Source organism: Podarcis cretensis (genome assembly GCF_951804945.1).
Source record: "Podarcis cretensis genome assembly, chromosome: 9".
Taxonomy (NCBI): domain Eukaryota; kingdom Metazoa; phylum Chordata; class Lepidosauria; order Squamata; family Lacertidae; genus Podarcis; species Podarcis cretensis.
In genome coordinates, this window is record NC_137178.1 from 49314238 (window position 1) to 49337044 (window position 22807).

At 39.0% G+C, this 22807-nt stretch overlaps 1 protein-coding gene and 1 long non-coding RNA gene across 6 annotated transcripts in view; one reads left to right on the forward strand and one right to left on the reverse strand.

Moving 5' to 3' along the window:
- Window positions 1-22807, forward strand: part of LOC307224558 — a 34550-nt gene that overhangs the window by 1780 nt on the left and 9963 nt on the right. The window contains exons 2-5 of one of the 2 annotated variants that reach the window (XR_013842649.1): window positions 73-165; window positions 6153-6267; window positions 10529-10600; window positions 12046-12134. This is a non-coding gene — a long non-coding RNA (uncharacterized lncRNA). The remainder of the gene's footprint in view (window positions 1-72; window positions 166-6152; window positions 6268-10528; window positions 10601-12045; window positions 12135-22807) is intronic. The other variant, XR_013842650.1, reaches the window with a different exon arrangement.
- The window catches only part of ASB5 (ankyrin repeat and SOCS box containing 5), a 31582-nt gene continuing 14152 nt past the window's right edge, over window positions 5378-22807 (reverse strand). For 3 of the 4 annotated variants that reach the window (XM_079991437.1, XM_079991436.1, XM_079991438.1), the window contains 6 exons: window positions 13618-13697; window positions 12326-12433; window positions 11820-11970; window positions 11588-11722; window positions 8010-8201; window positions 5378-6265 (listed from right to left, as the gene is read on the reverse strand). In XM_079991437.1, the coding sequence (XP_079847563.1) occupies window positions 6138-6265; window positions 8010-8201; window positions 11588-11722; window positions 11820-11970; window positions 12326-12433; window positions 13618-13697 (794 nt within the window). In that variant the 3' untranslated portion in view covers window positions 5378-6137. Of the gene's footprint in view, window positions 6266-8009; window positions 8202-11587; window positions 11723-11819; window positions 11971-12325; window positions 12434-13617; window positions 13698-16234; window positions 16423-22807 lie in introns of those variants that run through there. The other variant, XM_079991439.1, reaches the window with a different exon arrangement.

Below are 22807 nucleotides of genomic sequence, written 5' to 3' on the forward strand. Positions count from 1 at the left end.
CTTGTGTCTGAGATAACTCCTGGTACAGTACCAATTTACTATCTTCCCCTCAAAATATCTCCTCAAAACCAGCTTCTTCAACTCTGAAGACTCCATCTGGCTGACGGAGGCTTTGTATCTTTGCCTGAGCATGTGGAAATGAGCTGTAGCAGCCAATTAGAGAAGGTATCTCTAGTAAAATGTACTCAATAGCAGTTTCTAAAATGTCATGTTAGTATTAAAAGCAAATTATTTATTTATTTATTTATTTTTAAATTTCTTTTTATTGATTTCCTTTAAACAAAACAACAGCAAAACAGACAAAAATTAACAACATAGCATAATATAAATATCCATTACCATCCTTCTTTAGTTATATCATCTTATTATTATTACCCCTATATACACATGTTGACCTCCCTCCATCCCGGTTTCGGACTACTTAAAAAATACCTTTCCTTTTTTTTGCAGTTTCATTGTTAACGATCTACACATCGCAAGATTTATATTAAGCCTGCTGTGATTTTTAAACTTCTAAAATTTCCTTCAATGTATGTTATAAATTTACTCCAATCATTAATAAACTTTGCACCTTTTTGGTGTCTAATTTTTTGCGACATTTTTGCTAATTCCACGTATTCAAATAGTTTTGTTTGCCAATCTTTAACAGTTGGGATGTCTGGAGTCTTCCAATTTTGAGCTATCAGTATCCTAGTGGCTACTGTCGCATATTGGAACAGCGTATGATCTTCTTTCTTAATTTCATCTCCAATCATTCCCAATAGGAAGGCTTCCGTTTTTATAGAAAAAGTGTATTTAAATATGTTTTTTAATTGGTTGTATATAAGTTCCCAGAACTTTTTAATTTCTTCACAAGTCCACCACATGTGGTTAAAGTTTCCTTCCTTAGTCTTACATTTCCAGCATACTTTATTTCCAGTTTTATACATTTTCCCCAGTTTCACTGGTGTGATGTACCATTGGTACATCATTTTTTCCATATTTTCCCTAAGTGTAACGCAGGCTGTAAATTTCATTCCCTTATTCCAAAGCTTCACCCAGTTATCATATTCTAAATTATATCCAAAATCTATTGCCCATTTTACCATCACCTCTTTTATCTCTTCGTCTTTGGTGTCCCATTCTAACAAAAAATTATACATTTTAGATAAAAGTTTAGATTTACCTTCTAATATTTCTGCCTGATATCTAGATTTTTTTTCATTCATCCCTATCTTTTTATCTTCATTCCATAGTGCGTTTATTTGGTGAAATTGCAACCAACCTGTTAGTTTATCTTTTAGTTCTTCATATGCTCTAATTTTCCATCCTTTTTCTGTTCTTACCAATAGATCTTCATAAGTCATTCTTTCGCCTTCCATATTTATTTTTTTGATTGTTAAGACGTCAGTCGGTGATAGCCACCAGGGGGTATTTATTTCAAGCAGTTTTTTGTTTTCCCCCCAGACCTCATATAATGGTCCTCTAATAATGTGATTGGAAAAACCTTTATGCACCTTCTCTTTGTTGAGCCACAGGTATGCATGCCATCCAAATCTAATGTTAAAACCTTCTAGGTCCAGCAAGTCCGTATTCTTAAATTTAATCCACTCCTTAATCCAACAAAGGCAAGAGGCTTCAAAATATAGTCTCAAATTTGGTACCGCGAATCCTCCTCTGTCTTTCCGGTCCGTAAGTAATTTAAATTTGATTCTCGGCCTTTTCCCCTGCCAAATAAATTTTGAGAGAGTTTTTTGCCAATCCTTGAATATCGAAGTTCCCCTAATCACTGGAATATTTTGGAATAAGAACAACATTTTCGGGAGTATATTCATCTTTATTGCCGCTATTCTTCCTGACCATGAAAGTTTTATCCTATTCCAAGTATCTAGATCCTTTTTAATCTCTTTCCAAGTATTGATGTAATTATCAGCAATTAAGTTTATATTTTTCATGGTTAACCAAATTCCCAGATATTTCACCTTTTTTACCACTTTAATTCCAGTTTGTGACTCTAATTCTTCTCTTAGATTTTTTCCCAAATTCTTAATCATCATTTTAGTTTTTATTTTGTTTAACTTAAAACCAGATATTTCCCAAATTCCTCTAATAATTCTATAGCTTTACCGACACTTTTTGCGGTTCTTCTAATGATAACACCAAATCGTCTGCGTATGCTTTCAGTTTATATTCCTTTATCCCAATTATAATTCCTCGTATCTCTGACATTGTTCTTATTTTATTTGCAATTACCTCCAACACCATTATAAATAAAAGTGGGGATAGAGGGCACCCCTGTCTCGTACCTTTCGAAATTTAAAATGATTCCGTTAAATTATTATTGATAATCAATTTGGCTGTTTGACTCGAATAAATCGCTCTTATTCCCTCCATAAATGTGCCCTCTATCCCCGCTGTCTCCATGCATTTTAGTAGAAACTGCCACAATACATTATCGAATGCTTTCTTGGCATCTATGAAAATTAATGCCGTGGGAACTTCATTCTTAAGTTCCAGATATTCAATGATATTTATAATGTGCCTTACGTTATCCTTTAATTGTCTATTTGGGAGGAATCCAGCTTGATCCGAGTGTATAAGGTTTGTTAAACATTTCTTAAGTCTATTAGCCATTATTTCTGCAAAGATTTTGTAATCGTTGCTAAGTAGTGATATGGGTCTGTAATTTTTTATATTCAGTCTATCTGTGTCAGGTTTGGGTATCAATGTGATATGCGCCTCCTTCCAAGTGTCAGGTATCTTCCCTCCTCGCAAAATGTTGTTCATTATATCACACAACACCGGTGTTACATGCTCTTCTAGGACTTTATAATAATTGGCCGATAATCCATCTGGACCTGGGGCTTTGCCTAATTTCATCTTCTTTATCGCCTCCTGGATCTCTTCTATTCTTATAGGTTTATTTAATTGGGTTTTTTCTTCTTCCGTTAAACATTTCCCTCTATGGTCTTCTAAGTATTTTTCTATTTTAATTATGTCTTCATCTTCCCTTTTATATAGTTTTTCATAAAATTTAATAAATCTTTTCTTTATTTCCTTTGGGTCTTCCAGCAATTGCTCTTCTATTTTTATTTTATTGATCACGTTTTGTTTTTGTCTTCTTCATAATTGCCACGCCAATAATTTCCCAGTTTTGTTTGCTGATTCGAAAAATTTCTGCTTCATTGACTTAATTCTCCATTCCACTTCTTGGTTTATTAGTATTGTGTACTGTGTAGCATTCTAGATACTTGTTTATTCCGTTCATCATTAGGATTTATTATTAATTTTTTCTCACATTCTCTTATTTGAGTAAGAATTTCCTCTTTCTTCTGTTCTCTTAGTTTTTTTCTGTAACAGTTTTGTTGGATTAAGAAGCCTCTTAGAACCGCTTTGCTAGCATCCCAAACTATGTCAATGTTTGTTTCTTTATTAAGGTTTAGATCGAAATAATCTTTCAGAGTAACTTTAGCCTTTTCAATAATCTCAGCATTCTCAAATAAATATTCATTTATTCTTCATCTATACGCATCTTGTATTTCACATTTTATTTCCAAAACTATTGAATTATGGTCAGAGAGGGTTCTGGGTTGTATTTCACATTTTGAAACTCTTGTCGTTAATTCTCTTGAGACCCATATTTGATCTATCCTCCCCCAGCTCTGATGTGGTTCTGAAAAGAATGTGAATTGCTTCGTCATTGGATTTTTATGTCTCCAAATATCTATTAAGTCTAATTTTTCCTCCAAATTGTTAAACTATCTTGGTAATTTCCCTTGGTTAAATTTCTTCCTTTTTGCACTTCTGTCTAATTCTGGTGCTGGCACTCCATTTAAGTCTCCCAGTAGAATCATCTTATGATTCTCTAAATCTAATAGTTTTTGTTCCATTTTTTTTTAAAGAACTCTGCTTTATTTGTGTTTGGGGCATAGACAGTTACCACATTAAGTTTTTCCCCCTGGTGGTTGATTTGTACTCCCAATATTCTTCCTTCATCATCTTTACAAATTAGTTTGGGCTCCCATTTCTCCTTGACATAAATCACTACTCCTCTTTTTTTTATTTACGTCTGAGTTAATAAATTCAACCCCTAACCTATTATTTATCAAAATGTGTTTATGTTTTTTGGCCACATGTGTTTCCTGACAACAAATCACATCAAAATTCTTTTTCTTCAAAACCTTCTCAATTTTATTCCTTTTAAGTTTTTCGTTTAAACCATTCACATTCCAAGACAAAAACTTCAGAGTCATTTTTGTATTTAATTGCTATTCAATCTAATCAGTCTATCGGACTTAAATTCTAGTGGTTTTGTTTCCTTTGGTTTCTTCCTCTTCCTCTTCTTCTCCTCCAACTGCACCTTCTTCCTCTTCTTCCTTTTCTCTTCCTTTCTCTTCTTTCTCTTTTTCCTTTTCCTTCTTTCCTCTTCTCTCCTCTGTATCTCTCTCTCTTCCTCCAAACCTTTCCTCTACTTTTCCAAGCTCCTTCTCATATTGTCTCAAAAATTTCTTCATTTCTTGGGTCTCGGTCAATTTGAATCTTTTATCTTTATAATAGAAGGAGATCCCTTCTGGGAACTCCCATCTGTGTTGTATACCGTTTCTTTTCAGGACACTTACTATTTGTTTATACCCTTCCCTTTTGCGCAGAAGTCTGGTTGGTATTTCTTTAATATAATAGGAAGGGGGGGAAACAGGTTTCCATGGTCTGTGTCATCTGACTGACATTTAGGAAGGCATTCAGAGTTTGTTTTGGCTTTTCCCCAAGTCTTTGTTGCAGAGAAATAGTCCTCTTATCTTGCAAAGCCTGAATATTGAACTGTGGTGTTTGTATTGTTTCCAAATTACCTCACCAGCTTAATATATCTGACGGCAAGATTATTATGTAGACTTTTGTTTTTTTACACTGGATGATAAACAACAGAGGGAGTTTATCACCCTTACTCATTAAGAGTAGCATAAAAATTACAGTACTTGCACACCCATTTTTAAATGGTAAATATACAAGCAAAAGAATCTATGAGTTCTACTTTCATCCCACACTCACGTTCTGATTGCTTAGCAACATATTTGGCTTTAAAAATAAGTCTAGTCTCATGTGTGCAAAATAATACTTTTTTTTTTTTACAGTTAAATAATGAATACCATCGTTAGGTATAAGTCCTTCACTACCCCTCAACAACACCCTATGAGTCTGTGAGAAAAGGAGAATTTACACAAAATGAGTTTTAAATGCCAGTCAATGTGATGAAACTTGTGCTGGAGTAGAAAGATTTGTATATTAAATACTTCATGGTACAGTGCCTCATGTAACCAACAGAAAAGAAAGGGAACTTAATTCATAGTAGGTGTTCCTTATGAAGTGCTTAAGCAGGGACAGCAGGAAAAAAAGACACCTGTTTTATTGTCTTTCAATATGTATATATATTTATAGAGTGCATCTAACACCCCATTGTTCTAGATACACACAGAACAAGACACCTTGAATCAGAATATAACAAAACCAAACAATAATTTGTCTGTGCCAGTGAACAAAAGATCTTAAACACATGTACAGATCTTAAGCATTGAACAACACTCACTTACACAACATTCTGTGAGAGTTTTTGGATTACAGTACACCTTCATTGCCACTCCAGCCTCCAGCCCACTGAAAAGGCTGTTGCTCCTGACAACTGCAGCTCCCATCTTTTTCTCTAGCTTCATCCCCCCTCCTCCAATGAATGAAGAGTGCAGCAGATTCTGAGAGAGCAACAGCATTTAAATGGACAAATTCCCTTAGCAATAATACACAGGGGGTTGGGAAATGCTGTAACTGACAAAATAGCTGGATGACCCCGGAATCCCTGCATATTCCTGCACATCCGCTGTGTGAGGAACAGTCCCCACAAAAGCCCCTAAAGAAAGGTAGAATTAAATGAAGTGGCTGATCAGTGAACACTACATTAAAGTGTACAGCAAATTTCAAGAGTATTAGCAAATTCTATTTTATTTAATTATATTAGCCCCTCTCCATCAGGTTGCTCAAGGAATCCCAAATATCACTGGATTATAATGTAGCTTCAGTTGTGAGATATATATCAACAGTTTTTCACATGAAACATATAGTAAAATACTTGGCTGCTTTTTTTTTCAAGTTTTGAAAAATTAGTCACTACTTTATCTATACTGCAGGAACTCTTTCAACATGGTTGGCAACTGGAGCTGCGGTATAAGATGCAACCTGGCTTTTCCTATGTAGTTTCGGATACGTAGCCGACACAGTTGGCAAAGAGAACATGGAGTAGCTGTAAGTAGATAAAAAGAAAAAGAAATTGTGGCAATTCACTACTTCAATAATTTGCAATCTGTTAATTATATTACAACCTACAATGGAAGCCTTTGGGAACCTGGTACCCCCCAGATATTTTAACTTAAAATTCTCAACAGCCCCAGGCTGGGGATGGTGGGAGCTGCAATCCAAAAATCTGGAGGTCACCAGGTTGACAAAAGTTGTTCTATGGTATGCCCAAACTCACAGTTGACTAGCATAACATTAAAAAACATAAATATGTCAACTGAATATTTGAAGTGCCCTCCGTTTTTACCAACATATGTTTTGTCATTTTGCAGTACAGTTTTCTATAAAAAGCACTGAGGCATTTAATTAAGTAATAATATAAGGTATTTGAATGTGAAAGTTCAGCAGCACACTTAAAATGTTTTGTAACAGAAGAGTCAGTTCCATGAGAGGAAAAGAATGGCAGTTTTTCCATGAAATGAAAATCTGAGACTTATCTGAGACCTTAAAAATGTCCTAGACATGAAAACCACTCTAGTTCAGAGCTGCTCAAGGTAGCCCAGTATCAATGTGACTACAGGAAGAAGTTAAGAAGCTGTCTCATCTCAAATCAAATGTGTTGCTCTCCCCTTGGCAACAGACAGCACCAAAATAGAGGGAAAATAAAAACAGAGTCTCTGAAGAATTCACCCAAAGCTCAGTAGCAGTGGGGAAAGAGAAGAAGGAACCTTTCTTCACCAGACAAGATGCCTGTCAATGTTAACAAGTGTTTAGCAGAACTCCCTTCTCCATTTTCTTGGAACTATTCTTTCCCTAAAAAAAATGGATAAGGAAATTCTGTTTTCACAGGGAGGGGAGTTCAATGCAATTTTTCATAGAGTGGGAGTTGGCTCACCTTGCTGGAGAATAACAAATAAATTTCTTTCTTCTGAGCTTCTAGTTAATGCATGTGTTACTACAAACCACATGAGGGCACTGTTACTTGCTAGCAGACTCTAAGATAACTTCCCCTCTAAAAGCTGAGCCATTTTGCTTCTCTCCCAACTTGTTGAGACAATATGTCTGCACTCTCTCTCTCTGTCATCTCTACTTCCTGCATAAATAAAGCCTTTGAACTCCAGAAACGGTAAGTGATCTTTCCAATCTAATTCCCCAAGCTGCAAACTTTCCTAACATATCTTACTTACAGAGGAGGTATTGAGGGTCTTTATTTAAAACTATAAAAGAAGCCATGGTCAGCAGCCAAGTGCACCTCTCTAACCCCTGCAGCAGTTCTCAGTATCTCAGCAGCTTCTTGACTCAGAATGGGAGAGAACTTCAATTTGGTTCACATTTAAAGGCAAACCTTTCACAGGTGCCATAGGAGGTACTGGTGGGCACCTCCCACTTGCGGGTGCTACATTGGCAATGCCTGTCTTACAGATGTGAAGATGTTTTATTATGGATGCAATTATTCAGGAGGAGCTTATCACTTCCCTCCTCATCCTTGATTAGAATGGAAATGCCCCCCCCCCATGCAGGTATAACTTTTCAATGGCTGTGGGGGTGGGATTTCTATTCCAATCATGTTTTCCAAAATGGAGGATATCGCTGTCCCTTCAAATTTATGGCAATTAGTTTTATTTGGTTGTTGCTGTCATTTGCTCTGGTACTCACTGTTTCCAGAAATTATACATAGCTTTCTCCTAAAAGTGCCAAATCCAAATTTTCAAGTCATGGTTACTACTCTGATATAAACATATCCCCTTTACCTTCTTGTAGAAGCAATACAGTTTCCACCAGACTCCGTGGAGTAGCTACATCTACAGGTCGTTCAAACTCTGTATTTTTGGCATTTATGTCTGCCCCAAACTCAAGAAGTACATTTGCTATTTCAGCACTAGACTGCTTTGCAGCTGCATGTAGTGGAGTTTCCAAAAACTTTCCTTTCTGTACATTAGCACCTATAGATTTAGAACAGGAAAAATAGGAATATATATTAATTAATGAGGAATTTATATTAATTAAATCAAAGCCAAATCACAATGTCTAAATTCTTGTTCTCAAAAATTAGATTCTTATTCTAAACACTGGAACCAAATACTTTATATAAAAGTATTGCTAAGGTTGTCAACAATTTTCTTAATTTTGTTGTATATTCCCTATATCTGTTAAGGATAATGGATTGTAGTGCATACTTAGCTAGGGATGAGTAAAACCCTCCAGAAATTATTTGGGAGTAATCATGAAGATTAATGACTGGCAAAAGGTGCTCCAAGTAAGTAGCATAGCAGATATATTTTGTGCTAACTGTGGTTTTGGAATTGTCTTCAAGTTTAGATCCTTGTATAACACATGACAATAATCCAATACTGGCACAAATAATTCTGGATTATTTTGGACAGGCCATAGCTGGTGCACCAGCTTTAGCTGTCTAAAGCAGGCATAGGCAACCTCAGCCCTCCAGATGTTTTGGGACTACAATTCCCATCATCCCTGACCACTGGTCCTGTTAGCTAGGGATCAGGGAGTTGTAGTCCCAAAACATCTGGAGGGCCGAGGTTGCCTATGCCTGGTCTAAAGGTGCTTTGTGCCACCAAGGCTATTTAAATTTGCATAGAAAGCACCAGATCTAATAGCATTCTCATACTTTGAAACTAAAGCTTCAGACGGGAGTATGAGCCTACCCAGAACAGGCCAAACACCCTCACCAAGTCTTTGTCCTATCAGGATTGAATTTCAGTTTATTGGCAGTCATCCAATCCATTACCATTCCCAGGCACCCTTTCACATGAAATCTGATTATACAAAGTTGGCAGGGATATCAACTGCTTGAGACAATAGGCTATGAAATTAAAATGCTATTTTATTTGTGTTAAGAGAAAATTGTTTCCAAGGCTCAATAAACAATAACATTACTCTAAACAATGCTTAGTCCTCATTTGTTTATAATCTCTTCCGGTTTTATGCCCTGAGTTGAAGACAAGTTGGCAATGACCTGGGAGTGGGCAACAAGAATAATTAAGAGTCTGGAAGACAAGGTGAGAAAGGGGGTACCACAGGCTTACTTTCAGCTATGTGATGTGGATGCTGATGTTGTCATCCTCACATTATAAAAGATCAGATCTGAGATTTGCTGAAGATGGAACTCAATCTTTAAATGAATGCAAAGCTGAATTGTCATCATTTGAAATATCCTATATAGTGCATATAATGCAGGCTAGTTATGGATATTGTATATTCCTATTCCTAGAGAATTTTAAATTAATTGGCTCTAGATTAACATCTTCATCTTAAAACCAGGTTGTTTAAAATAAATACAATGTAAGTACGGTAAGTGAGAAGAAGGAGCAAATGACACTTAATGTAATTATTGTGGGTGCGTCATGATTTTAGCTAAACAAATTTTTACTAATTGTCTTGGTTCAGTTGGAATTCTATACATGACCCAAAATTATATGTATAATTTGACTCTGCTCTGGACCATAAGCGTATCCTTGTGATGGACAAGGAAAGGCCCAGTCTGTGTATGAGTCAACAATAATTCCAGCACATGATAGTCATAAGCAAGAGGTTGCGCCATGACCCAATTAATTCCAGAATCCAGGATCTAATCTAATGCAACATACCCTTAATTCAGCAAAAAAACAACAACACAAAACCCACTGAGAATAAATGATTATCAACTGGAAAGCATAACATGTCCTAATTAAATTAACTAATCCTTTTGCCCATCTGGAGAAATCCAAGTCCATTCTCTTTTTCGCAAGGTGGAGGCACATTGTTAACAAACTGAGGTCATCGGGGCAAGAATATTCCATTTACATTTCTTAAGAATGTCAATGCTCACCCCCTTCTTTGTCAACAGGAAATGTAGCCTTGGATGTCCTAAGAATTGTTCACTCATGTACTTTGCTGCTAAACAAGTCCAAGCCTTATGTGAAAAGCTCCTTTTGCATTCAGGGTTTGGCAGTAAGAAGATTTTTCTCTCTCTCCCCCCCCCCCCCATAACTGGGTGCACATGGCATCCCCCAACTTGTTCATTTTATTGGGAGGCTGCTCCACATCAATATTTTCTAAGATGCACTACTCCTGTCCTGGTATGTGGAAGTGTGCTGCTTCTTTCATTCATTTAGGCTTTAGCTAGGTTGCGTCCTTACCTTTAACTGCTCCATGCTTCCTTGTCTCCAATCCATGTTTGTTAGTTTGTTTTTGGAATTAGTCAGGACCCTTTACAGAGAGGTACCAGCCAGTATCTTACTAAAGGGGAATGTTTTGCTGTCTTTAACAGGGTTCCTTCTTGTCATAACAAGAATTCCAGAAGCTGGAGTATTACCATCTTATTCCTTTCTCACTGGGACAGGTAACAACAACAATCTCAACCTTAGCACTCCTCTCTGTGACTTGTATTTCCTCCAGTCAAACTCCAACCTGGCTCTCATGAGACAAAAAAACTGCTATTTTACATATACAGTTGTACCTTGGTTTTCAAACAGCTTAGTTCTCGAACATTTTGGCTTCCGAACGCCGCAAACCCGGAAGTGACTGTTCCTGTTTGCAAACTATTTTTGGAAGCTGAATGTCCGACGGGGCTACTGCGGCTTCTGATTGGCTGCAAGAGCTTCCTGCAGCCAATCAGAAGGTGCACTTTAGTTTCCGAACGTTTTGTAATTCAAACAGATTTCCGGAACGGATTCTGTATGACTGTAAGCTTTTCTACTCCCTGGGACTTTCCCTTTCCACATAGCAAGGCTGTGTCTTTAAAAACTGTTAGATCAAGCTCTATTCCTTTCCTTCTGTCTCTGTAACATCAATTAAGTAAATGTTCCAGGCAACATGTGGCTGGGCTCACATGTTTATGCATTATTAACCTATTATTTTCTGTACTTTTCTGTAGTGGCATTTCAAGTCACAAAACTGTTTTTGCTGCTATTTATTTGTTTTACATTGGCATGTTGTCATCTTTAAAACTTTACTCATTTTAAAATAAATTGTGGTGTGCCTATTGTTGGCTCCTCAGAGCAAGCAGACTAGGATGGTCCACACTAAATCCCTCAAATTTTGCACGGTTATAAAAATCAATGTAATTCTGTCTGTGCACACACAATCATATCCAGTAAGTATCTCAAGAAAGATGAACTCAAGATTATCCTTTTAGGAAAATGCATGTGTTAGGATATGTGTACATTTGAATGTTTACACTTGCACCCTAGCAGATAAGGTAGCAAAACAAGGTGGTCAGATCAAATGTACTAATTCATTCATAGCAATACAATACACTATGCATTACAGTGAAACTCTGGTCCAGTTTAAGAAGCAAAGTAAAAATATATTAATTAACCTTATGTACCTGAATGCAGTAGCTTGTGTACACATTGTTTCTGCTGTGAAATGCAAGCCACGTATAGAGGTGTTCCCAGGTGAGGAATATCTTGGTCAACATCTATGCCCCGAGAGATCAGCAGTTCTAGACAGTCACTATGACCTAGTGAAAAGAGAGTGCAATTCATCTCTCATACTAGGAATTGGATTTACAATGTCTGATGTAGTTTTTGATTCATTCAGCTAGTCTCTTTTCTTACCTCTGCTAGCTGCTTCGTGAGTTGGAGAAGGGAGGCATGTCTCCCACTGAGCTTTGGCACCATACTCCAATAGAAGCTCTACGCAAGATGCACTTCCTCTTGAACATGCATTGAATAAGGGTGTCACTCCATCAATTGTTGTAGCATTCACCTAAAGTATTGGATATTGCTATGAGTAGAACTAAAATACTTGTTTACATATTATATTTCTGCTTTGGGAATATAGGTTGTCTCCCCCCTCCTCCCCCCTCAAACGATGAAAAATCAGGAGAATGAAAGAGTTGGCAACATGCAGATGATAAGAAAGGAACAGAGGTAGGAAACTTGTATACCACCTTGTAATGATGTTCAGTAAAATTTGCCATTGAAAGCATTGAATGCCACCTGAGAGTCTTCCAGCCACAATATACATACAGTACATTGATATAAGTGCAAGATCTACAGCAGGCTATTCTTATGTTCTTACATACAGAAGAAAATCCTTTTATTTAGAAAATAATACTTGCATTTGCTCCTGCTTCAAGAAGAATTCTTGCACATCCTACGTGATCTCCTAGGCATGCTTCATGTAGTGGAGTCACTTGATCAATGGTCAGAGCATTTACATTGTATCCCTAAACAGGAAAGGAACTAACAGCTGTAAGCCAGTTTGTCCAAGTGACAGAATATTATAGGCAAAATTTACTTTACTTAGCCAGCATAAGGTCTAAAATCAAAGGGTGAAATCTAATTGGTGTCCCCTTGTGCTCACAGAAGGGTTTTTGACCCAGCAGACACTTCCATTAACAATTTTTACCACCTTCCACCCAGATCTGGGGTTCAACAGCTCCAAAATTTGGGTGGATTCTGGGGTCTGCAAATATTGCCTCCCCTCTCCTTCCATTCGTAAAGTCCACCCAATATATTTTTTAAGTTTTTTAATTGTTAATCCAAACAAATGTTTTAGAGCAAACAGTGTTATAAACTGACTGGAGTAGTTACAGTAACTTTCCTGGCTTGGGATGGCTTGGGAAGCTGCAAGTTATGAAGTTTAAAAAGTTCCCTCACTACTTTATACAGAGAGAAGGAAAGGAGGGGAAAAGATACTGTTCACTTTTCCATTTTCTAGAATGCCTCTCCCTGATATATAGCTATAAAATGCTACAGTTAGGGCTGGTACTAGCTCCAAACCTGATTCCTAGGGCCTCTCCACCTAGTTTTTCATATTAGAAAATGCAGTTGTAAATACTGGAAGTTTTGATTTCCCAGGTCCTAATTTATATGTTAAGGCTTGCCTTCTTAGCTCATACAAGCTATTGGCAAGCCTCTTTTTCTGGCAAATACCCCTACATGCGTAATCATGAAGGTGATTAGTGGAATACAACCTAAATCCCACGCAGATGAATTATTAATTTCAATGGATATATTCTGAGTAGAACTAGTGGTAAATACCACCTGATATAGTTGGCACTCCATGTGGATTGATGGCATTAGGATCTATGTATATAAAAAGGGAAGGATTATTTCCACCTGCAATCTCAGCAGATGGGAGATGTGGTTTATGTCTTGTTATACTTTGACCCATATGCTCATACTAAATTAATTCTCTTGGTGGAAGAAGTGGGTTGATAGTGGGATTTATACATTAGAGCAGTTAATAAGATTGGATGGAGATTTTTTGTCATTTACAATTTTGCTGTTTAGCTATCTCTTACCTGCTAGTTCAGAATGTCAGTAATTTTCATATTAAAACACTGGATTGTAACAAAGAATGGGGGAGGGGAAACGTACTGTGATTGAAATACTTTAACATTTTTACCTGTGCAATTAAAGTTTTCAGAGAAAGGAGGCGTCCCTGACTTGCTGCATCATGCAGTGGTGAGCGATCTGCCCAAGAACCTGTGGAATAATAAATACCACCGTATAGTTTAAATTACAAAAATGGATATGTTTTAATTCATATAAAATAATAAACTGATGATCAATTTTATCTTTAGACAACCCCAATCCTACATAATTCCTATTTAAATATAAACCCCATCCTTCAGTTTAAATATTAAATTAATTATTTTGTAAATGTAGAAAAAGATGATAAAGTAAAAAAAAATTCACACGATCCCACCTGAAAATAGGGAACAGGATCTGGCCACTTCCTTCACCACCAACCCATAGGCCACTTTGACCATGATGTTGGGTGACCCAGCTTCAAAAGGAAAGAAATGGGAGTGCACTCGGTGTCTGCTCCCAATTCTTTCCCTTCCTCCTTTGCATCCAGAATGCAAAAGAAGATCCCTTCCAAAAGGCACTTGCAGTCAGCACAACTCCTGTTGGGATCAGCTGCACTTGGGAGTTCTGGGGTTTGCAAACCCATTTTTGGCAGAGTTCTCAAGTGAGATATCCTGAGTGGAAGCAATCCTAGGGGTTTGCAATTGGTGCCAAATGTAAAAGGCACCAGATGCAAGCTTCACTTGCAAAGGAAGCTAAATCTAATTTCCCCCATCCCTAGCACTTAGTTAATTGAGAACAAGTCTTATTGAGATCAATGGGACTTTCTTGAGTGTTAACACATTAGAATGGAAATGCAAGTTGACTAGTCAGAAGGTGGCTTGAAATATCTATAATCCAGTGTTGCTTCCAGATGGAGATTGCAACTCTTTGCTCTGCCTTGCAGAAATATTGCTTTGTTTTGTAGTTCTAGGATGCTGCAGAAAGTAAGCAATTTCAACAGCAAAATGTAGGGTCCACCTTAATATAAGACCCAAATATGGTATTCATATGATGATAACAAAAAAGTTGCCAAAAGTTAACATGAGAACTCTGGTGACCACCCATTGCATTGAACAGGTCTCTTCTAAGGTACATGGATGTCCTGGTACAATTTATGAAACTTATCCTAAATCCACCTTTAGTTTATGCTAGAAAAGCAATCAGCACTTAAAAAATCCTAATCAATATGTATATCTGACAATCACAAAACAAGAAGAAAATGTTGCTCTTCTTGCAACAAATTATTAGCGGCTGCTGTTTACAACCACACTGATGCATCCTCACTGCAGAAAATTCCTCTCTCTCTTGTGCCAATTTGTTTTACTGCCAAACTGAGCTGCCACCCTAAGACTTTGTTAAGAGCTGCTGCACTGGGAAATGGTAGCAAGCATATAAAGTACCTTATTAACATCTCTCTAGCATTTTGAACTTTGGATAAGGAAAAGATCCCAGATCCTAACTTCACAGGTTTTTTTAAAAAATCTGAATCCAGCATTGCAGTTGCAGTTCCACAAATCATATTTATCCTTATCTATGCTACATCAACTATCTATTCCTGTGCCTCTTTTTACATGTGTTCACTTGTGCTATGCAGAAAAATGCCTGCACATTTCATTGCCGCAGTGACACGATTTTATTTTTCCCATGGTGCTGGAAAATAACCCAAGTCCTGCTTTCCACCAAGCATTCAGGGTATCTCTGCCCACTACTGTTCACATCAGGGTGTACATTGCAACATTCCATGGGTGAAAATGGAAACACACTTATGTACATGTTAACATCCCTATTTCTGTTTAAGAGGGTGTTTTGTCTTAAACTGGATCTAGTTCTTAAAGAACAGTGGAAGGAAATCAGTGGCCCCCCAAAGATTATTGGAGTGCCTACTTCCAAAATTTCCAGACAGCATGATCAGTGATTAGGGTTGATGGGTGTTGACGTCCTGCAACATGTTGAGAGCCACTGGTTCCCCACCCCTGTTATTATCTGTTTGGGTGGTTTGGAAGGAAGTAGTCCACTGGAGTTTTGCGTCTCTGTGTATATGTATAAATGCACTAGTCAAAAAGCATCTCCCTCCCTCCAAGACAGTTAACTTCTCAAGATTATTATGGAAATGATAATGAAACCTGAAGTGCTCTTGAGCACGCTAATAACATTTTTAAAAGCCACTCTCAAAGGGAAAAATAGGGTCATTGAGTTTCCTTCCTGGCTAAGTTGGAGTGTATGAAACTCAGCAACCTGTCTTGGCTGGTAGTGACTTTTTGTGATTGGTTCTACTGCAGACAGACTTGTAGATTGTAATAAGACTACTGGTATACACTATGTATATTTATTTTAGAGAATTGTTGCATGTTTTTCAGTGACCTTCTGCTCTCATAGCTTTCCCATTTTTTGTAATGGAGATGGGATTGGGTACCCAGCTGTCTCAAATAAAAAATATATTTTTTAGAAAGGCAGTTGCAAAAATACTCTTTATTCAAAAACAATCTCCCTATGATTCTTTTCTCTCTGACTGAAGTGCAAACTACTTCAAGTTATATTTAGACTCTGCATTCCAAGCCAGCTGGTATCTAATTTACTGGAGTATACAGTTCTGTAATACTGCAGAGATAAGGCTAAGAATTATAACGAACAGTCAAGTACAAAGAATGATTTAGAAATGTATACAGTACCTAAATCTCCATCTCCCCATGGCATTTCCAGCCAATCGCAATTATAAATCCGGCTCATGTTAAACAAGGAAATAAAACTCTTCCTTTTGCTGCTGCCTATTAATACACTTCAGCCATTTTAGAAGGAGCTCTGCACTCATTATAATATGAACCTTCACCTGTAAAGCCTCTGCAGTAAACAGATATCCAAAGCCCTGAGTTTAGGAATAAGCCAGCTTTCGTTCCTCCATAGAAACACAGTGCATGAAATAATTCATAGTTTAAATATAATAATGCATAGTTTAAATAAAGTATAATTGTTGTTTCATTTTATAATAGATAACGTGATGTAGAATTGGGTCTGGATACAAATCAAAACATCCACTATAAATTGGTCAGCTGCTTTTCAGGAAGACAATTTCTTAGCTTCAGCTCAATAGGAAGAATTGTAATCTGCCTCACAGGATTATTGTGGGAGCAAATGTAATAAAAGCTGCAAGTCATTTTACAAGTTAAACGTGTAATAAAAAAATATCATTTTCATTATGAATATGGATTGTTTCCAGTGGATCTGAATCAAAAATCAAATGAAGCTTTGTCTAATAAATTATGCCAAACATAGTCTATATGAGCTGCTTCCTGTCATATCCATAGATATTTATATATAATAAAAAGTTTATCTACATGACCCCTGTATTTAAAGTTATAAGACAATTAGTTTTATGCACACATTTGGCAAAAGCAGGTATTGTGGAAGACCTAAGTTAATATGCTATAGGATTATATGTTTCTCTTTCGTTAGCCATGCTAGAAGGGAAACCCAACATGTAAGATCAGCTTTTATTTATTTTATTTATTTCATATTTATATGAAATTTATATAGTTTGAGTGTAAAATAATCTCAAAGTGGTTTACAAAAAAAAAACAACGAAAAAAATCAATAAGAAGAATTCACAGCAATAAATCAAGACTTTAGAAAGGTTAAAGTAACAATAAACTAAAAACAGATTAAAACCTGCCACAACTTTCTAAATATCTGGGTTGGCTTAACTAAACAAAAATATTTTTAGAGGACCTTCCTCAAAGGTGCCTGCCTGATGTCAATAGGCATGGAGTTCCAAAGTGTAGGTGCTGCCACACTAAAAGATTGAGTTCTTACAAATGTGAAAATCGGTATTATGTGGCACTTGTAACAGTGCCAGTTCTGCTGATCGAAGCAGTCAAGTAGGTGCATATGGGATCTTGTCTGCAGAGACATTCCATCTCCATTTACACGGATACAAGATGGGATTTTGTAGACATGGCCTGTTTACCCCCATGCTGCCGTTGTCCTCAGAAATGTGGGTGAATGATTGGCGGCCCAGCAGGAACTGTGTGAGAATGTTGATGCTTCCTTAAGGAAAGGGTGAGAGGGCTGCTAAGCTTAATGGACCCAGAAGTGATGGGTAAGGAATTTGTAAGGGAAGGATATGGGGACAACAATACCTAAGATTTGAGAGAAACAGAAATATTTTTTTCTCGTTAGCAAGCATTTGCCCATCTGCAGCAGAGAGAGCAGGGGCTGTATTAATTCAGTGGTAGAGTCCTTGCTTTGTGGACAGAAAGTCTCAAATTCAATCCCTGGCATTTTCTGGCAGCACTGGGAAGGACTCCAGTCTGATACCCTGGAGAGCTACTGCCTTTGAGTGTAGTAGGAGACTATCCAGAACTAGATGGAAGACTGCAAGGCTGTTTCCTGTTCCCATACACCTTTCCCCCATTCAGGAGCCATGTTAAAGTTATTGCACAATGCTCCTTATAATCTCAGCATGTGAAATTCTAATCAAAATGTCCCAAATTAAAGATATACCACATGATTATGAATATCTCCTCTCAGCTTTCCTTTTCACCATGACAACAGACATGATCTAGCAAAGAGAAGTACTTTTAAAACCAATTTATTTCTGTTGGAGAGAGACAAGCACATGCTTGCCTTTTCCAACAAAATCAGTAGGAATTGGCATCGTATATATCTTATACAGAGCTTTAAAAAGTACCTTAATTAGTTTGAAGGCGAAAGGAGCTTGAGAGATCTAGAAAATGTAAAATATATTGTACAATATATATAGTGCATAAAAGTATACAGGTCTATTCAGAAGCCAGGCCTAATGGGACTTGTTTCTAGAAACTGCAGCCTAAATGTGCATTGCAAGTAATCAGATAAATAGCACCATTACTATTTTAATATTTATTATGTATGATTATAATAGATAATTGGTTCTATGAATATCCTAATGCTCACATGCCAATCTTTCCACTGACACATGCCAATCCATTTAGGTTTTTTGGATCTGCCACCTTAACCATGAGCAATAAAGCCAAGCTCCACAGGATGTGACAGATCTGTAGTCATATCTCCCATTGTTTCTATTCTTAACTTAAATTACTGACTGAGGGCTCGAATTTGAATTTGAGCAATGGTACTGAAGGAGTGATGCTTAAACTTTCTGCACAGTTTTCTCAACCTAAATTGCACCCCATTGAGTGGCTATTAGTTTTGTGCAAAAGAAAAATGCAGGGACCTCTATCTGCCACCCTGTGAAGTTTGGGAGATGGGAGATCAGGAAATCCAGACTAGGAGGATGATTGAATCCTGTTTTCTCAACGCTGCTGCTCCAGGACATCAGCTAGTGTTTAAAGATTTGTTGGGAGATATGATGGCCATGAATCTCTGGTGTCTCATGTATTTTGACCCACTGAAGTGGGCTGGTTAATGGATTTATACAGAAACAAACTTGTAATCTGTCTCCAATCAAATTCAAAGCTATAATAATGTCTTCTAAAGATTCAAATTCTACCCTTTAACAAAATGGCAGTTATATTAATAGCAAATGATATCTGCAACGCTCCTTGTTTAAACGTCAGTTAAAGTCATCTGTAAAATGTTTTAAGTGACATACCTGTATCATTCCTCTTCCTCTGACTAGAAGTATTAGCTTGATCTACTCCGTGAAGCTCCCGTCTTTCAGTCCCAGCTCCTGCCCACCTAGCAGTTCGAAATCACCCTTAAGTGCAAGTAGATAAATAGGTACCGCTATATAGCGGGAAGGTAAACAGCGTTTCCGTGTGCTGTGCTGGTGCTGGCTCGCCAGAGCAGCTTCGTCACGCTGGCCACGTGACCAGGAAGCATCTCCGGACAACGCTGGCCCCCGGCCTCTTAAGTGAGATGGGCGCACAACCCTAGAGTCGGACACGACTGGCCCATATGGGCAGGGGTACCTTTACCTTTACCTTTACTCCGTGAAACACTGAAAAGCTAAGTATGTTCAGTTGAGATTTATTTACATTGGAGGGATTTAAGCATGTGTTTAAGTGAACAGTTTAAGTCGATGGTTCTTAAAAGTAATTTGTGTCATATAACCATATAAATGCTGTATGTTAGTACAGTCCCATGGACTGCAGGAAGATCAAACCTCTCCATTCTGAAGGAAATCAGCCCTGAGTGCTCACTGGAAGGACAGATCGTGAAGCTGAGGCTCCAATACTTTGGCCACCTCATGAGAAGAGAAGACTCCCTGGAAAAGACCCTGATGTTGGGAAAGATAGAGGGCACAAGGCGAAGGGGACGACAGAGGACAAGATGGTTGGTTAGTGTTCTCGAAGCTACCAACATGAGTTTGACTAAACTGCGGGAGGCAGTGGAAGACAGAAGTGCCTGGCATGCTCTGGTCCATGGGGTCACAAAGAGTCGGACACGACTAAACGACTAAACAACAACGTTAGTACAAACAGGTATAGAGGTTGGATTGACTTAAAAGGGCGTGGACTACTGAAAAGAGACCAAATTTTCAGTAAGAACGACGTTCAGCTGTGCCTGCTGATACAACAGACTCACAGGGAAAGTGAATGGCATGGGAAGGTTAGGGGGAGGGGGAAAATATCATGAGAGAAAGGGTTAAATTGCCCCTTCTACAGTACTGCAGGGACGCGGGTGGCGCTGTGATCTAAACCACTGAGCACTGGTGGAGGAAGAGGAGTGCCCCTAGCAGCGTGATCCCGGCAGGGTGCCATCGTGGCTGCCCCCCACCCGTGCTGGGCGCCACGCCCCCGCAGGCAGTGCACCCAGCCCCCAGGATGCGCTCCAGCCCCACCCCCGCCTGCTCTCGTCGCCCCCCCCTCGGTGCCGGAGCATGAAGCTCCACCACTTCCACTGAGCCTCTTGGGCTTGCCGATCAGAAGGTCGGTGGTTTGATGTTGGAAACTGGCCCCCTCGGGAAAGGCTGGCACCCCTCCCAGGCTTGTCGGGGCCTGTTTGCTGGTGACCTACCCTGGCTGGGATCCCGACGGACCAGGGGGATCTTGAAAGGTGACACCTCCCTGATGAAAGGTGCACACCCCCTTCCCCCTTGCATAGCAGCAGGAGAAAGAATAACAGTCAGAAAGTCTATTTCATCTCTACTTTATTTCTGACTGCACTGTACAAAAAGCATGTCTGCTCACTCAGTCTCCTCCGAGCAACTGCATCAGACTTCCTTCACACAAGCAACAGGAAGGTCTCAAGTTACACAAAGAACAGATTCCTGAGAAACGCCTGGAATATCCTGTTCCACGGTTAGACCCATCATGTGATGTAAACATCGAACTGCTTGTTCGCAGCTCCTGCCAACCTAGCAGTTCGAAAGCATGCCAAAAAAGAGGGGTGCACGTAGATAAATAAGTACCACTCCGGCGGGAAGGTAAACAGCGTTTCCGTGCACTGCTCTGGTTTCAGTGTTCCATTGCGTCAGAAGCGGCTTAGTCATGCTGGCCACATGACCCAGAAAAACTACCTGCAGACAAACTCTGGCTCCCTCGGCCTGCGACTGGACTTAACTGTCAGGGGTCCTTTACCTTTTTCTTTTCCTACTCATCCTACATAATTTCTTTCAAAAGGAGTCTAACACCAAGGTATTCCGACAGCATTCATATGTCACATGCTCTGATCCCACAGTCTATGTGGTTTGGATCAGGATTTTGTTCTGTGCACACAACTCCCTCCTCCTCTGACACATCCAGCCTAATGTAGCACATTCTGGCTTGTCAAAACAGATTCTTATTGATGTCTGAACCAGCAAACTAGAGGTGATTCCTCCAAACGAAGATTGTCAATTGTATTTTGCAAACTTGGCTTGGTGAGGAAATGGGAAGGAAGGAGGCATGTTTTTCTTCCCAGTGCTCCAGACAACAACTGGAGGGTTGAAGTATGTGGTATCTGAAAGCAGCCACTGTGCATTACATACCAAAGGGTCTGCTCTGAGCAGTGGCGTAGCGTGGGGGGTGCAGGGGGGGCCGGCCGCACCGGGCGCAACATCTGGGGGTTAGGGAAATCCACGGGTTAGGGGGCGCAAATCCACGGGTTAGGGGGCACAAATCCATGGGTTAGGGGGCGCAAATTACTTGCCTTGCCCCGGGTGCTGATAACCCACGCTACGCCACTGGCTCTGAGTGTGTCTAACATTGGATTTTGCCTGGTGCCTTAAAATGATCATCTTAATATGAGTTTTAGGTTATTAAACTCCAGAATGCAAAATGTTATTGAATCTGACCTTTTGAATCTGGTAATGCATCAACTACAAGAATTAGGCTTGTTTGTTTATTTTAAACCTATATTATCTTACATAGATATCCTCTTATAGATAATATATCCCATCTGTTAGATAAGGCTTGGCACTCACTGGATGTTTGTAGAGCACTAAATGTGTATATTGCTAGGATAAAATACATAAACACCATGTTTATATCTACGCAGGGGGAAAGTCTCATCCACTTTGCCTAGATGGATCAGGGTGTGTATCAATATGGTACTCTTAAATTACCCCATCCAGTTAATTTAACATCCCATTCTACCAGGTCTGCAGCAACCACAGCCACCTTTTCTACAAATTGCTCCATTGTTAGAAAAATGTAGGGCAGCTACCTGGGCTTCTCCTAACACGTTCACGAGGCATTGCAAAATGGACTTCTTTGCCTCTGTGGAGGCTGCCTTTGGCAGCTTTCCAACAGGCGTTTATGCCTTAATTTGCTGCAGTTGAGACCCGCTCCAATTGGGAAAGCTGCGATATGTCCCAGCCTAGTGGCCTCATGATAAATAGTATGACTGGCACTTCCCTTTACCTGTGGATAGTAGTGCCACAAGTCGTGGGGGCATTGCAAAGTTAGAGGATGGAAAGCTACCACTGGTGGTAAAAAGCAGAATGCACCCACTGGATCCAGAGACCCATAGATCCCTGACGTGCCTGATCCTAGGCTGGTGAAGGGGGAAATTGTGAAGTTACCTGCTCCCCACATTCCACCATGGTTTGCACAATCTGATGGGGCTTTGGATGTGGTGATAGATCTGTCACAACATTCCTCCCTTCCCCTCAGACTCCAGGTAGGATTGTTCTGCCCATGACTAGTAACACCTGGGGGCAGGGAAAATGGCATGGAGGAAATGGGTAAAAACCTTCTCCTCTGTGCCACAGTCCAGATCTGAATCGGAGCCTCCATGGCAGCTGTTGCTTTTTTAGGAGGGGGGATTCCAAGCCCAGAATTCTGGGTTGTGGTTAGTTAGCATCACATCTAGTTTGACCCTAA